Source organism: Ogataea haglerorum (genome assembly GCF_019207285.1).
Source record: "Ogataea haglerorum isolate 81-453-3 chromosome Unknown 81-453-3_NODE_12_length_311171_cov_96.283249, whole genome shotgun sequence".
Classification (NCBI taxonomy): domain Eukaryota; kingdom Fungi; phylum Ascomycota; class Pichiomycetes; order Pichiales; family Pichiaceae; genus Ogataea; species Ogataea haglerorum.
Window position 1 is genome coordinate 65,362 of NW_025065162.1, and position 12,695 is coordinate 78,056.

Genomic DNA, 12,695 nt, shown 5'->3' on the forward strand with positions numbered 1-12,695 from the left:
ACTATAGCTTCCGCCGATCGACGCAAATATTTTTCTTGCCAATTTTTCGTATTTCGCTTCGTTAGTCATGTCCATCAAGATCAGTGCGAAAATCAAGACGCTGGGCCCGAACGACCCATTTTTCTCGTTCGAGTTCTTCCCGCCCAAGACGGAAAACGGACTGCGCAACCTGTACGCGCGGCTCACCAGAATGGCTCTTCTGGGCCCGCTTTTCGTCACCGTCACTTGGGGGGCAGGCGGCACCACGGCGCACAAGACGCTGGATCTCGCGGTGACGTGCCAGCAGGAGCTTGGTCTGACCACGTGCCTGCATCTCACGTGCACCAACACCTCGAAAGAGGTCATTGACGACGCTCTCGAGCGGGCCAAGGCGGCAGGAATCCGGAACGTGCTGGCTCTCAGGGGCGACCCGCCGAGAGACGGCGTCGATCCCGAGCGCCACGGCCACTTTAAGTACGCCGTCGACCTTGTTCGGTACATTAGAGAGCAGCACGGCGACTATTTCTGCATCGGAGTGGCTGGATATCCGGAGGGCCATGTGGAAGGGGCCGACAACAGCGACCAGGACATGAAAAAGGATTTGCCGTACCTGGTGGAGAAGGTGAACGCCGGGGCGGACTTTCTGGTGACGCAGATGTTCTACGACACGGACAAGTTTGTGCATTTTGTGAAGACGGTGAGGGCGACCGAGGAGATCAAGAACAAGGACCTGATTATAATTCCCGGTCTGATGCCAATCAACGGTTATAGCATCTTCCAGCGTGCGTCGAAACTGAGCCACGCGTCGATTCCGGAGCCGCTACTGGAGAGATTCCCCGAGGATATCCAAAACGATGACGACAAGGTCAAGGAGGTCGGCGTGGACGTGCTGTCCGAGATGGTTTCCAAAATACACAGAGACACCAACGGCGAGATTCGTGGGTTCCACTTTTACACGCTTAACCTGGAGAAGTCGATTGCACAGATTATCAACAAGAACGAGCTTCTTTCGCAGGTGCTGAAGAAGAAAGAGGAGGAGGAGCTCGAGGAGGAGACGGTTTCGGACGAGGACGTTGACGAGGCGACGACGACGGCGAAAAGGGCGGCGTTCGCCGACAGGTTCCGCCAGGTGAATAACCAGGTTATAGTGGACGCTCCGATGAGACGGTCGGGAGCTCGAAACTCGATGTCGCAGGTCAAGACAATAGTCTCGATCTCGTCGGGCAAGGGCACGCTGGGCAAGGACGCCACGTGGGACGATTTCCCGAACGGACGGTTTGGCGACTCGCGGTCGCCCGCATACGGCGAGATCGACGGTTACGGCCCGTCGCTGAAAATAACCTCCACCAAAGCGTACGAGCTCTGGGGGTACCCAGAGAGCCTCAAAGACATCTCGAAAATCTTCACCAACTACCTTAGCGGCAAGATCAACGCGCTGCCGTGGTCGGAGCTGGGACTAAACCCGGAAACGGCGCTGATCCAGGAGGAGCTGATCCGGCTGAACGAGCTGAACCGGTTCACGGTTTCGTCGCAGCCTGCCACGAACTGCAGCAAGTCGAGCGACAAGATCTTCGGATGGGGCCCTAAGAACGGCTACGTCTACCAGAAGGCGTTTGTGGAGATGTTCATTTCGAAAAAAGACTGGGAGGCGCTGCTGCCTAAACTGAGTGCCAACGAATACATTACGTACTATGCTTCCGATAGCAGCGGGGGCTACGCGTCGAATCTGCCCGGCCAGAAGAGCAACTGTGTTACGTGGGGGGTTTTCCCCGACAGAGAGATTGTGCAAACGACCATCATTGAGGAGGAATCGTTCCGTGCGTGGAGCGAGGAGGCGTTCGACATCTGGCGAGAATGGCAGATGCTGTACGCGCCCGGGTCTGTGTCGCACACGCTGATCTCGCAGGTGCTGGAGCAGTACCTGCTGGTGAGCGTGATCCACCACGACTATCCGAACGAGCAGGCATTGTGGGAGCTGTTGCTGGAGGAGTAAAACCCGAAATGTATAATTTACCCGGTGTAATTTATTTCACGTTTGAAATTCTGCAGCTCGCGACGGTAGAGGTCGTGGTTCATGTGGGGGAGTTCGCCGCCGAGAAAGCGGCATGTGGAGGATGTGAGCTGGAATGCCGAGCCAAACACCACTGTGGCGCCTTTTTGCACGAGCAATTTCGACCCGAGTCTGACTGGGTACAGGTCCGGGTTGCTCCGTAAGAATGCGAGAGGCTCGATCTCGTGTGCGTAGCAGAGATTTCCGTGCGCGTCCTGGAGCGTGAGCCGGTACGTGGGGGAGGCTGCCTGCGCGGGCCAGTGCTCGTGCGCGTCGCCGTCGACGTCTGCGGACCGGATGACCTTCTGCTTGCGCGGGCGCGCCTTGGTCTGGCGGTCGTAGAAGCCCTCGTTCGCGTCGATCAGCTCGGCCAGGCGCTCGATGTACGATATCGCCGACCGCGACACGTCTCTGACGGCGACGATCTGGAACAGCGTGTCGGCGGCGAGCGCAGACACGTAGGGGGGCGCGGGCTGTGCGGCCGGCACAAACGGGGTCAGCAGGTGTTTGACGGCATCGCACCGGGTTTTCGTCAGGTCCAGGGACCGGAGAGCCTCCATCGGGAAGGGTCTTATCACGAAATTTTTTCAGCGTAAATCATCAGCCGATCGCACGCGCATAGTGGAGAGACATTTCGGAAAAAAAAATCGCAGAGCGTGCATGACAGCTGCACCGCCGCGCGTTGTTCTGCACGGAGACAATCCACAGGTTGCCGCTCCGGATGGGAATCGACTGACCAGGCGTCACTCGTGCGGCTCGGGACGCCCAGATCGGTGGGGAAACTCCACCCTGGTTAAATACACTCCGTCTTGGTCCCCTTACACATTTCCCATGAAAACCCTCACCAACGTTATTCTCAACAACAAGTACCAGTTTGAGAAGCGGGTTGGCTCCGGCTCGTACGGAGTGGTGTACTCGGCACGCCACCTGTTCACGGGCAAAATGTACGCCATCAAGGTCATCCTCAAGAACCAGTCTGTCCACGGCAACAAGAAGCTGCTGGAGCAGATGGAGGCCCAGATCCTGGACATGGCGCTAGCGAACGGCGGCGCGCTCGCGGCCAACCTCCTCAGCCTGCACATGATCGAGCAGAACGGCACAAACTGCAAGATCCTCAAGGAGATCAGTCTGCAGCTCAAGGTACACAAGCACCCCAACATCCTGTCGCTGTACAAGGTGTACGACCTCAAGCCGGCGATCTTCGTCGTGATGGACTACTACCCGGACGGCGACCTGTTCAACACGATTGTGGAGCAGCAGCGCTACAAAAACGACCCGTTCCTCATCAAGAGCGTGTTTCTGCAGCTTGTCGACGCCATCACGTACTGCCACTCGAAAAACGTCTACCACTGCGACATCAAGCCGGAGAACATCCTCGTCGCCGACAACGGCACCAGGATGATCCTCGCCGACTTCGGCCTCGCGCTCCAGGATCACGAGATCGAGTCCAACATCTGCTGCGGCTCCAGCTACTACATGTCGCCCGAGCGCATCCAGAACTTCTGCCAGGGCTTCGACTCCAAGGACGCGCACTCGATCCACGTGGAGCGCCTGCTGCAGCCGTCCTCCGAGGGCCTGCGCGAGAACGTGCGCTTCCCGACCAGCGCCGGCGACGTGTGGTCGCTGGCCATCATCCTAATCAACCTCGTCACCATCAGAAACCCTTGGCTGCGGGCGTCGCTCCAGGACACCACGTTCAAGGCGTTCGTGAAGGACCCCACCGTGCTGCAGCGCATCCTGCCCATCTCCACAGAGCTCTTCCACATCCTCTGCAAGTACCTCCGGCTCAACCCGTGGGAGCGCGGCGACCTGTTCGAGTTCCGCCAGGACGTGCTCACGTGCTCGCGCTTCGCCGACTCCGGCCCGCTCTCCGTCGACTCCAGAATCGACCCGGCAGACCAGTGGAGGTACTCGTGTCAGGTGCCTGTCGATCACGTGCAGCTCGACAAGGTCCGCAGCAGGGAGCGCGCCGTGCCCGAGGAGCACGAGACAGACCACATAATAGACCTCCCGCTGCCCACGCGCCGTGGGCTGTGTGGCAACTGCGCTGACTGTGGCTACGGCGCGCGTACCCCGCGGCGTCGAGCCGTCTTCGACGGCCTGCTGCACAGCAGCGCATCAGACGAGCCGTACTCCAGCACCGAGAACGACAACATCCGCGTCATGATCTACGGCGTTGACTCCGACGCGTCGAGCGTCTCGAGTCTCAGCATGGCGAGCCAGATTGCCGTCAACGGCTGCTCCTACGCCAACCTCCAGTACTGAACTATAGACTTACGTAATGCATCCGCCTCCCACCCACACACCACCACCACATCTCTGCACCGTAGCTTTCTGGAAACTACTTTTCACTTTGCACTTTCCACGTCATGGACATCGGAGTCGGCTATGGTGCTCAGCGCCCTCGGCTTGGCAGGCAACTAGCCCGTGCCCGCAACAGGACAAAGCTGGGTGCGGCGCTGCTTCTGCTGTGCGTTCTGTGGCTTTTGTTCGGCCGCAAAAAACCTGTGGCCCAGGAGCCCGCCCAGGAGCCCAACGACGTCCAGAGTCTGATCCAGGAGCGGGAGATCCGCCGCGAAAACATCCGGTACCTCAATTTCGGCAGGCCGTTCGTCAACCCGGCCACTCTGGCGCTGATCAACTACGACAACGGCGGCAACATGGTGATGAAAAAAGACTCCGACTACGTGCGTCTGGTGTCCGAGCGGCCCAATTCCGTCGGCTATGTGTTTTCGCGGCTGCCGGTGTCGCTGCAGGACGCCGACTCGTTTGAGGCGATCGTCGACTTCAAGATCCACGGCCAGCAGACGCGGATCTCGCTGATCGGCGACGGCATGGCGTTCTGGCTCACGAGCCAGCCGCTGAGCCAGGGCGACATGTTTGGCATGCAGAACGACTACCACGGGCTCGCGGTGATTGTGGACACGTTCAAGAACACGCCGGGCAAGATGCGCGGCAACAGGGGCGCCAACAGCTTCCCCCGGGTCTCGATCCAGAGCAACAACGGGTTTGCGGGCAAGTACAACAAGGACGACGACGGGACGACGACGGAGCTCGGCAGCTGCGCGCTGCACAGGGCGTACAACACGCCAGTCGATGTGCCCTCGCGAATGCGGGTGCGGTATATTCGCTCGTCTGGCTATTTCAGCGTCGAGTTCGATCTTCTGGGCAACGACAACTGGAAAACCTGTTTCAGCACGACCGACCTCGCTGCGTCGCTCGTCCCCGAGACGCCTTACGTGGGGGTCAGTGCTGAGACGGGCGAGCTGTTCCACAACGTGGACCTGTACGGCATCGAGGTGAACTCGCTCAAGGATGCCTCGGGGCGTCCTGTGCAGTCGATCGACGCGCTGATCGACCGACTCGACGACAAAATCGACGCCGAGACAAAGCAGCACGAGGCCAAGAGACGGCACCGCCGCTTCAACAAGCCCAAGAAGAACGCCCGCCGCCGCAGCGCGAGCCGGCTCAGGCGGGCAGAGCAGCGCGCCAAGCAGCTCAACAAGGAGCTGTACAACGACGAGCGGGGAGCCATCGGCTACTTCTTCAACCTTCTGTGGCGTCTGTTCAAGTACGCTCTGTACACAGCCATGTTTGTTGTCCTGGCGTACATCGGCCTTCTCGGCTATCGCGTTTACCGCGACAAGCGCAAGAGACGCAACCAGCGGGGACTACTGTAATAGACGTAAAATAAAAAATTTGGCATTATTTATTTTCCATGCTGTATTCGATCTACATCACGTCGCGGTCCGGCTCGCTATTGTACCAAAAGGACTTCAAAACGGTAAACTCGCCGATCACAAAGCAGAGGTCCAATGACTATCTCGTCATTGCGAGCACGCTGCACGGAGTGCACGCCATAGCGTCGAAACTGACGCCGCCGGACGCCGTCCACAATTACCAGAAGGCCAAGACGCTGGCCAACTCGAACCGCACGGGGCTGCGTGAGGTGTCCACGTCGCAGTTCAAGATCTTCATGAACCAGACCGTCACCGGCATCAAGATCATTGTGTTTGCGTCGCCGAACATGGAGGAGACCAAATTCGCCGCCATCTACGACAAGATCTACGAACACTACTGCAATTACGTTCTCAAGAACCCCTTCTACCAACTGGACATGCCCATCAGATGCCAGCTGTTCGACACGCACCTGAACTCCGTGGTGGCCGGCTGCAATGTGTAGCGTCGGCGTCGCGTCGGTAAAAAAATACTAATCAAATTATTAATTACTTCTATTTCTCCCATGCGTGACATTATCGTCTTCTCTGGGTCGTCCAATCCGGAGCTCACAGATCGGATCTGCCGCAATCTTGGCCTGCCACCTGGCAAGGTTGAGCTCAAGAAGTTTGCCAATGGCGAAACGTCGGTGCACTTCGGCGACTCCGTGCGAGAGAAGGACGTTTTCATTGTCCAGTCGGGCGCAGGCCACGTTAACGACCTGTTTATGCAGCTGCTGATCATGATCTCTGCGTGCAAGATGGCCTCTGCTAAAAAGATCACCGTCGTGTGTCCGCTCTTCTTCTACTCGCGCCAGGTCGAGTCCCAGGCCAGCAAACGGGGTGTTCCAAGAGGAGCCCAGCACAGAGGGTCTAAAGTGCCCGACAGCGTGCCGCAGTCCCCGAAACTGCCGTCGCGGGCCAACGTTCGTGACCCGAGCCCGAAAAGCGTGCTCAGTCAGCGCGCCGTGAGCACCCACTCGTCGCTCAAGACTCTGCACACCAACGAGGCCTCGATCGCCAATCCGACGGGGTATCGGTCCTGGATCGCCCAGAGCGGCACCTTGATTGCAAACCTGCTCACCTCCGCGGGAGCTAACCATATCATCACCATGGACCTGCACGACGCCCAGTTTCAGGGCTTTTTCGACATCCCCGTGGACAATTTGCTGTCCAAGCCGTTATTCCAGCACTATATTACAAACTACGTGCCAAACTACAAAGACTGCGTGATAGTGTCGCCGGACGCTGGTGGAGCGAAGCGCGCGGCCGCCCTAGCGGACACGCTGTGCATGCCGTTCGCCCTGATCCACAAAGAGCGCCGTCAGAAGGTCGACACCGCGCAGGCGCAATCGGAGCTGATGGTGCACTCCAACCCGTCCACATCGAGTTTGAACAGCGTCAGTTTTGCCACGCCCGGGTTTCCGGGTCGCCGCTCACCCTCCAGCGCATCCAATGGCCAGCCTGCGGCTGACCAGCAGTACGTCGCCACGACGATGCTCGTCGGAGACGTCCAGGACAAAGTCTGTGTGGTGGTCGACGACCTGGCAGACACTTGCAACACAATCACGCGCGCGGCCAGTCTGCTCAAGGATCAGGGCGCCAAATACGTGTATGCACTGATCACGCACGGCATCTTCAGCGGAGACGCGATGCGCAAGCTCAAAGAATCCCAAATTGACAAAATCATCACCACCAACTCGGTGGACCAGGCCGCACACGTGGCCGAGTTGGACGCCAAAGAGATGGTCATTCTGGACGTGTCAAGGATCTTGTCCGAGGCGATCCGCAGAATAAATAATGGAGAGTCCGTGTCGATGCTGTACGACCACGGGTGGTGAATCAGCCCATCTTCTTGGCCATCTCGCTCTGTTTTCTGCGCTCGGCCTCAATTCTCTCGAGGTCCTTCTCTGTAATTAGATGATGTGTATGGTCGCCCTTGATAGAGCTGTGACACCAGTCAATTCCGTTGAAAAAGGCATCGTTTTGTAGCCCGTCCATGGTGATCCGTTTGTCGACCGCCACCATGAGCATGGCGCCAATGAGCGGCCGCGAGGCCGCCGGCAGCAGTTTCAAAAGTCGGCCAGAGCCCGACGAAGCCTTGCCCTCGTCGCCTGGCTCGCCAATAAACGCCCGAAACGAGGAGTCTGTCGTCTTTGGAATCTTCCACGGGAACCGTCTCAAAACCATGCAGCAAAACATAATGGCCAACGACCACACGTCGGCCGGCCGCGGGTCGTACGAGCCCATCGACAGACACTCCGGAGCCAGGTATGGATCTGACCCGACAACGCCCCGAACCGGGATGATATTCTGGTCCGGGTCGCTGTCGGGCATTCTGAACCTTGAGGCCGAGCCAAAGTCAACCAGCTTCAAGATCCCCTCCTCGTTCACCACGCAGTTGTCTAGCTTCAAGTCGCGATGCGCAATTCCCTGGCTGTGAAGATAGAGCACGCCTTCGGCCATCTGCTTGAAATAGCAATATATCTCGTCTTTCAACATCACTCCACCCATCACAATTGTAAAGAAGTCATACGCGCAATACTCCATCACCATCACGTACAGCGTGTGCTCGTTGAGCAGCTCATAAACACGGATAATGTTCTCGTGATCCAGGTCCACGAGCAGGTTGTACTCGTTGATCACTTTTTTTCGGTACTCGTAGTCCGACTCGCGCGACGTCCGCGGCCGGAATTTCTTGATCGCAAACACCTGGCCGTCCGAAGGCCGGCGCACGATCAGGACCGAGCCGCCCGCTCCTTCGCCCAGCACGCTTTTCTCGACGGCAGCGTCCGGAATCTCACCATAGTGGGCAACCAGCTTGCGCACGGCCCCCTCATGATGTCCGTCCGGCTGGGGCGGCAATAACGGCTCCGCCCTCGGCTGTTCCTTGTGGTGATGGTGGTGGTTGCCGATTTTGAGCTTGTTGAGCTTGTGCTGGATCACCTGCTGCAAGTGTTCCTGCTGCTCCTTGGCCTTGGCCGAGCGCTGGATCGGTTTCAGGAACCGCTTGAGCGACAGGTGCCGCACCGACGACGAATCGGTGCTCTCCGCGGTAGAGGCATTGCTGCTCTTGCTCACTCGTGGCGTGAGGTTGGACGAGGTTGGCGTCAGCACCGATGGAGTGTTGTTCATGGACGCTCCGCGGCTCGGAATTTTCGGGCTCGACCGATCAGAGCCCTTCCGGAAAAGCTTCGCCAGCACATGGCTTCCGTTGCCCGTTCCAACGTTGCTGGAGTGCGACTGGAGCGAGGACGACGATTCGTTGCGTCTCATGCTTACATTCGAGACCGCGACCTGGTTCTGAGGCAGGTCCGTCGGTTTCGGCATGGTTTTGGGCGTTCTATACGGACTTTGCGAAAGAAGCAACGGGACAAAACAATGAGAAGCGTTATGAGGAAAATTATAAAAAATATAGAAAACCTGGCGCCGATCGACGCGTCGAGGCTAGCCCCAGTCCCAGAACCGTTTCGAGTCTCGGCGAGGCGTGGAGCCGTTCTCCGTCTTCAAAAACGGCACCTTCTCGCTGCTGGCCGGGTCGCCCGAGTCGTTTTCGTCGCCAATGTCCATCGCGTCGCTCACCGCGCTCTCGCCAATAACAGTCTTGCTGACTCCGCGCACGCTCACGACGTTCTCGATGATCCCGCTGTTGCTCCTGGTGGAGTGACTTGACGCCATCGGCAGGTTGACAGTCTGCTCGGTATCTTCCGAGGCTGCCGACGGCAGTGGCGACGTTTGCTGCTGGACGTCCGACAAGTCGACCGACGACCGCTTGCTCTTCTGGCTCGGAATGGTGAACCGCTTCTGCACGACCTTCTGCTGTGTGAGCGAGACTTTGCGCACTACCGGCTTGTGGTGGCCTTCGGCAGACACATCGCGGTTTTCCTCGGCAGACCCGTAGTTCGGCGGCGGATCCAGCTGCGGCTGCTTTTTGATCGTCACGTGAGCGTTGTTCGTCTGCAGCGGGTTGACGGCTAGGTTCGACGGCTTGATGCCGTTGGCGATCGTCGAGTTGATCTGTGTGTTGTGTGCTGGCTCGCCCGCCGGCGACTTGACTCTCAGCGTGCTGTTCTCGCGCGCGGTCAGGGTGTCCTGGCTATCGCGCTTCGGGTAGTAAGCGGGCGCCGGAGGAGACGACTGCCTGGTCGGCGAGCTCTGTGCGCTGGCTCTCGACGTGTACAGGCTGTGCAAGTACGACGAGACGTTTTTCTTGGCCAGCGGGCCGGGGATGCTGCGTCGGATGTTTTTGTTCACGTCGACGTAGACGTCGCTTTCGTCGACGATCTCCTCGCCAATCAGCTCCTCGATCACGTCCTCCAGCGTCAGAACCCCCACGGCGCCCGTGTCCATGCCGGGCGTCGTGCTTACAATCACCATGTGCGACTTTCCTTCCTGGAAGTAGTTCAAAATATTCAGACACGAGGTGTCCAACGACGTCTCCGGCAGCGTGGCCAGCGGGAACGACGAAACGGGCAGCGCGTCCTCCGGGTCGTAGCTGATCAGAATCCGCACCAGCAGCATGCCAACGAAGTTGGTTGGCTCGCCAGGCAGATGGATCGGGATCCGCGAGAACCCGGCGTTGAAAATCTCCTCCACCACCTCCTCGTCCAGAATGCGGTCCGAGGGCAGCGTATACACCTTGTCGATCGGGGTCATGATCGCACACACCGGCTTCTCCTTCAGGTCCAGCACTGCGCTGATGATGGTGACCTCGTCCTGGTTGAGCCGCTCGACGCCCATGGTCTTGTGCAGCGTGACAAGCGTCTTGAGACCGGACTTGCGGTACGCGGTGCCGTGGTCCTGGCCCAGAATGTAGTCCAGCAGCAGCGCAATCGGGTACGCCACCGGGTACATCAGGTACATCAGCACGAGCACGAAGGGCGCAAAGTACGCTCCAAGCTGCAGGCCGTAGCGGACACACACGGACTGCGGGATGATCTCGCCGAAAATCACGATCGACGCGGTGGCAGAGAAAACGGCCGCAAACCCGCCGCCCAGAAACCGGTCAAGCATCACCGGCAGCGTCTCGTTGGTGATCACGTTGGACAGCAGCAGCGTCACAAGCACCCAGTGCTTGCCGCGGCCAATCAGCTTCAGCACCTCGTGCGCCCACTTGCGCTCGTTAGGCGTCCCGCTATCGGCGATCACCTTTAGGTACAGCTCGTCCTGGCCCATGAGCCCCAGCGTGAGGCCGGCAAAAACGCCGCCGAGCAGAACCAACGAGATCGACGCAGCCATGTACATGTAGAACTCGCCATCAGACAGCGGCTCGTGGTGTTTGCCGGCCGTGTGGACGATTCCTCTGGCCACTAGCCCCTTCACGGGAAGCGGCAGGGCGTTGGAGAGATTGGGCAGCAACGATACAAGGGCCAGGAGGCTCTTGTACAGATGGTGCGTCGGGGGAAGCTTGCTGGTGTGCGATCGCGGAAGATGTTTGGACATGCAGTGCGCAAAGAATAAATAACACCTGCTAGCGAATCAAAATAATGTCTCTTTTTTGCACATATTAGGATTAGTACACGGTATTATTTCTGCGCCACATGGCCCGTGGCGAATTTTATTCTTATTTGCTTAAATACAGTTTCAGCTTCCCTACAAGCAAAAATAAGCTCTCCGTCCTCACTGCTGCTTGCACTCAGCCGGCTGCTGCGCCTTGGCAGTGCCGGCCTGGCCGGAGCTCTCTTCCTCCGAGTCGTCGTCTGCGTCGGTCTCGTCCGCCTCGGAGTCCTCCTCGTCCTCCTCGTAGTCCTCTTCGTATTCCTCCTCCTCGCCGTCGTCGTACTCATACTCCAACGCCTGTCCCGTGAACCAGTCAATCGCTCTAGGAAGCAGCTTGTCCTTGAACAGCTCGCCGATCTCGTAGTCCAGCTGCAGGCGCTGCTCGAGGTCCTCCTCCTCTTGCTCTTCCTCCTCGTCCTCGTCTTGGTCTTCGTCCTCCTTTTTGCTCTTTGGCGGCTGTGGCGGGTTGAAGAAGTTGAAGAACGAGTCCACGGCCGTCAGCTTCTCGATCGTCCTCACCTGTTTCGTGTGCTTGTTTCTCTGTTTCCGCTTCTCCACCGTGATCGTGAGGTTGTGGTCGTTGTCCTTCCATTTGATGTCGCAGCCCTCCGCGTGGTCGTACACAAAGTCCCGCGAGTAGCCGAGCTCCTTCTGGTAGTAGTATGTCTTGACAAGCTCCCTGTTGGTGAAGTAGTCGTTCTCCTCAAACTCGAACACCAGCCTGAACCCGAGAGCGTCGAAATACTCCAGTCTTATGTCGATCAGGTGGTTCAAGGCCTCCGAGTCGCGGTCCGTGATCAGCTCGGCGATCGGACCCAGGTTCTCCATGGCTGTGAGCCAGAAACTTGGCACGCCCTTGACGTCCTTCAGACTCTCGTCGATCTCCGTCTTGGTCTCGTCGGCATCGTCCTCCTCGTCCTCTTCCTCGCCCATCAGCGCCTGGCCCTCCTCGATCTCCTCCGGAGCAGGCTCGACGAGGCCCGTGACGAGCTTCTTTCTCTTTTCGAATATCGGCCGGTGCTTCTCGTGGTACTTTTTCTCGAGGTTCAACAGCTCCATCTGAAATTCCGCTTCCAGCTTGAACTGTTTCTGTTGCAAGGCCTTCAGCCCATACAGCCGGTTTTTGATCTTCGGAGGAAGTGCCTTCACGTAGCCCGAGTCCGTGCCGACCAGCGTGTTCAGCTTGCCCTCGATCATAGACAGGATGGCAGGGTTGGCCAGCAGCTTCTTGCGCAACTCGTCGTCCTCCTTGATCGTGGATGGGATTGTAGGCAAAGGTGCGTTTTTCAGGTATGATCCACTCACAGAGGCCGGCGTGTTGTGCGGGGTAGGTGCCTGGGCGATGTTGCCCTTCTTGATAGGCTCAGACATCGCTTTCTAATCTGTAACGGTTTGCTTGCTGTATAGGCGAACTCGACTGTTTTTCGACTCTTCTTTCTCTGGAAAAACGG

General features: G+C 58.3%; 9 protein-coding genes across 9 annotated transcripts; 6 read left to right on the forward strand and 3 right to left on the reverse strand.

Moving 5' to 3' along the window:
* Window positions 1-67: 67 nt before the first annotated feature.
* KL911_004156 (uncharacterized protein) lies at window positions 68-1,972 on the forward strand (the record flags this gene model as incomplete). The annotated part of the gene is made up of 1 exon (XM_043199416.1): window positions 68-1,972. The coding sequence occupies one exon, from the start codon at window positions 68-70 to the stop codon at window positions 1,970-1,972; it is 1,905 nt and encodes a 634-aa protein (XP_043052980.1).
* Window positions 1,973-2,053: 81 nt separating this feature from the next.
* Window positions 2,054-2,625, forward strand: KL911_004157 (uncharacterized protein; the record flags this gene model as incomplete). The annotated part of the gene is made up of 2 exons (XM_043199417.1): window positions 2,054-2,216; window positions 2,291-2,625. 2 exons carry the CDS (start codon window positions 2,054-2,056, stop codon window positions 2,623-2,625), a joined length of 498 nt encoding a protein of 165 aa, XP_043052981.1.
* A 64-nt stretch (window positions 2,626-2,689) lies between these two features.
* On the forward strand, window positions 2,690-4,294 carry KL911_004158 (uncharacterized protein; the record flags this gene model as incomplete). Its single annotated transcript, XM_043199418.1, has 1 exon — window positions 2,690-4,294. One exon carries the CDS (start codon window positions 2,690-2,692, stop codon window positions 4,292-4,294), a length of 1,605 nt encoding a protein of 534 aa, XP_043052982.1.
* A 104-nt stretch (window positions 4,295-4,398) lies between these two features.
* KL911_004159 (uncharacterized protein) lies at window positions 4,399-5,709 on the forward strand (the record flags this gene model as incomplete). The annotated part of the gene is made up of 1 exon (XM_043199419.1): window positions 4,399-5,709. The coding sequence occupies one exon, from the start codon at window positions 4,399-4,401 to the stop codon at window positions 5,707-5,709; it is 1,311 nt and encodes a 436-aa protein (XP_043052983.1).
* Window positions 5,710-5,747: 38 nt separating this feature from the next.
* Window positions 5,748-6,212, forward strand: KL911_004160 (uncharacterized protein; the record flags this gene model as incomplete). The annotated part of the gene is made up of 1 exon (XM_043199421.1): window positions 5,748-6,212. The coding sequence occupies one exon, from the start codon at window positions 5,748-5,750 to the stop codon at window positions 6,210-6,212; it is 465 nt and encodes a 154-aa protein (XP_043052984.1).
* A 60-nt stretch (window positions 6,213-6,272) lies between these two features.
* On the forward strand, window positions 6,273-7,586 carry KL911_004161 (uncharacterized protein; the record flags this gene model as incomplete). The annotated part of the gene is made up of 1 exon (XM_043199422.1): window positions 6,273-7,586. The coding sequence occupies one exon, from the start codon at window positions 6,273-6,275 to the stop codon at window positions 7,584-7,586; it is 1,314 nt and encodes a 437-aa protein (XP_043052985.1).
* Window position 7,587: 1 nt separating this feature from the next.
* On the reverse strand, window positions 7,588-9,075 carry KL911_004162 (uncharacterized protein; the record flags this gene model as incomplete). The annotated part of the gene is made up of 1 exon (XM_043199423.1): window positions 7,588-9,075. One exon carries the CDS (start codon window positions 9,073-9,075, stop codon window positions 7,588-7,590), a length of 1,488 nt encoding a protein of 495 aa, XP_043052986.1.
* Window positions 9,076-9,192: 117 nt separating this feature from the next.
* Window positions 9,193-11,187, reverse strand: KL911_004163 (uncharacterized protein; the record flags this gene model as incomplete). The annotated part of the gene is made up of 1 exon (XM_043199424.1): window positions 9,193-11,187. One exon carries the CDS (start codon window positions 11,185-11,187, stop codon window positions 9,193-9,195), a length of 1,995 nt encoding a protein of 664 aa, XP_043052987.1.
* A 177-nt stretch (window positions 11,188-11,364) lies between these two features.
* Window positions 11,365-12,615, reverse strand: KL911_004164 (uncharacterized protein; the record flags this gene model as incomplete). Its single annotated transcript, XM_043199425.1, has 1 exon — window positions 11,365-12,615. One exon carries the CDS (start codon window positions 12,613-12,615, stop codon window positions 11,365-11,367), a length of 1,251 nt encoding a protein of 416 aa, XP_043052988.1.
* Window positions 12,616-12,695: the final 80 nt, after the last annotated feature.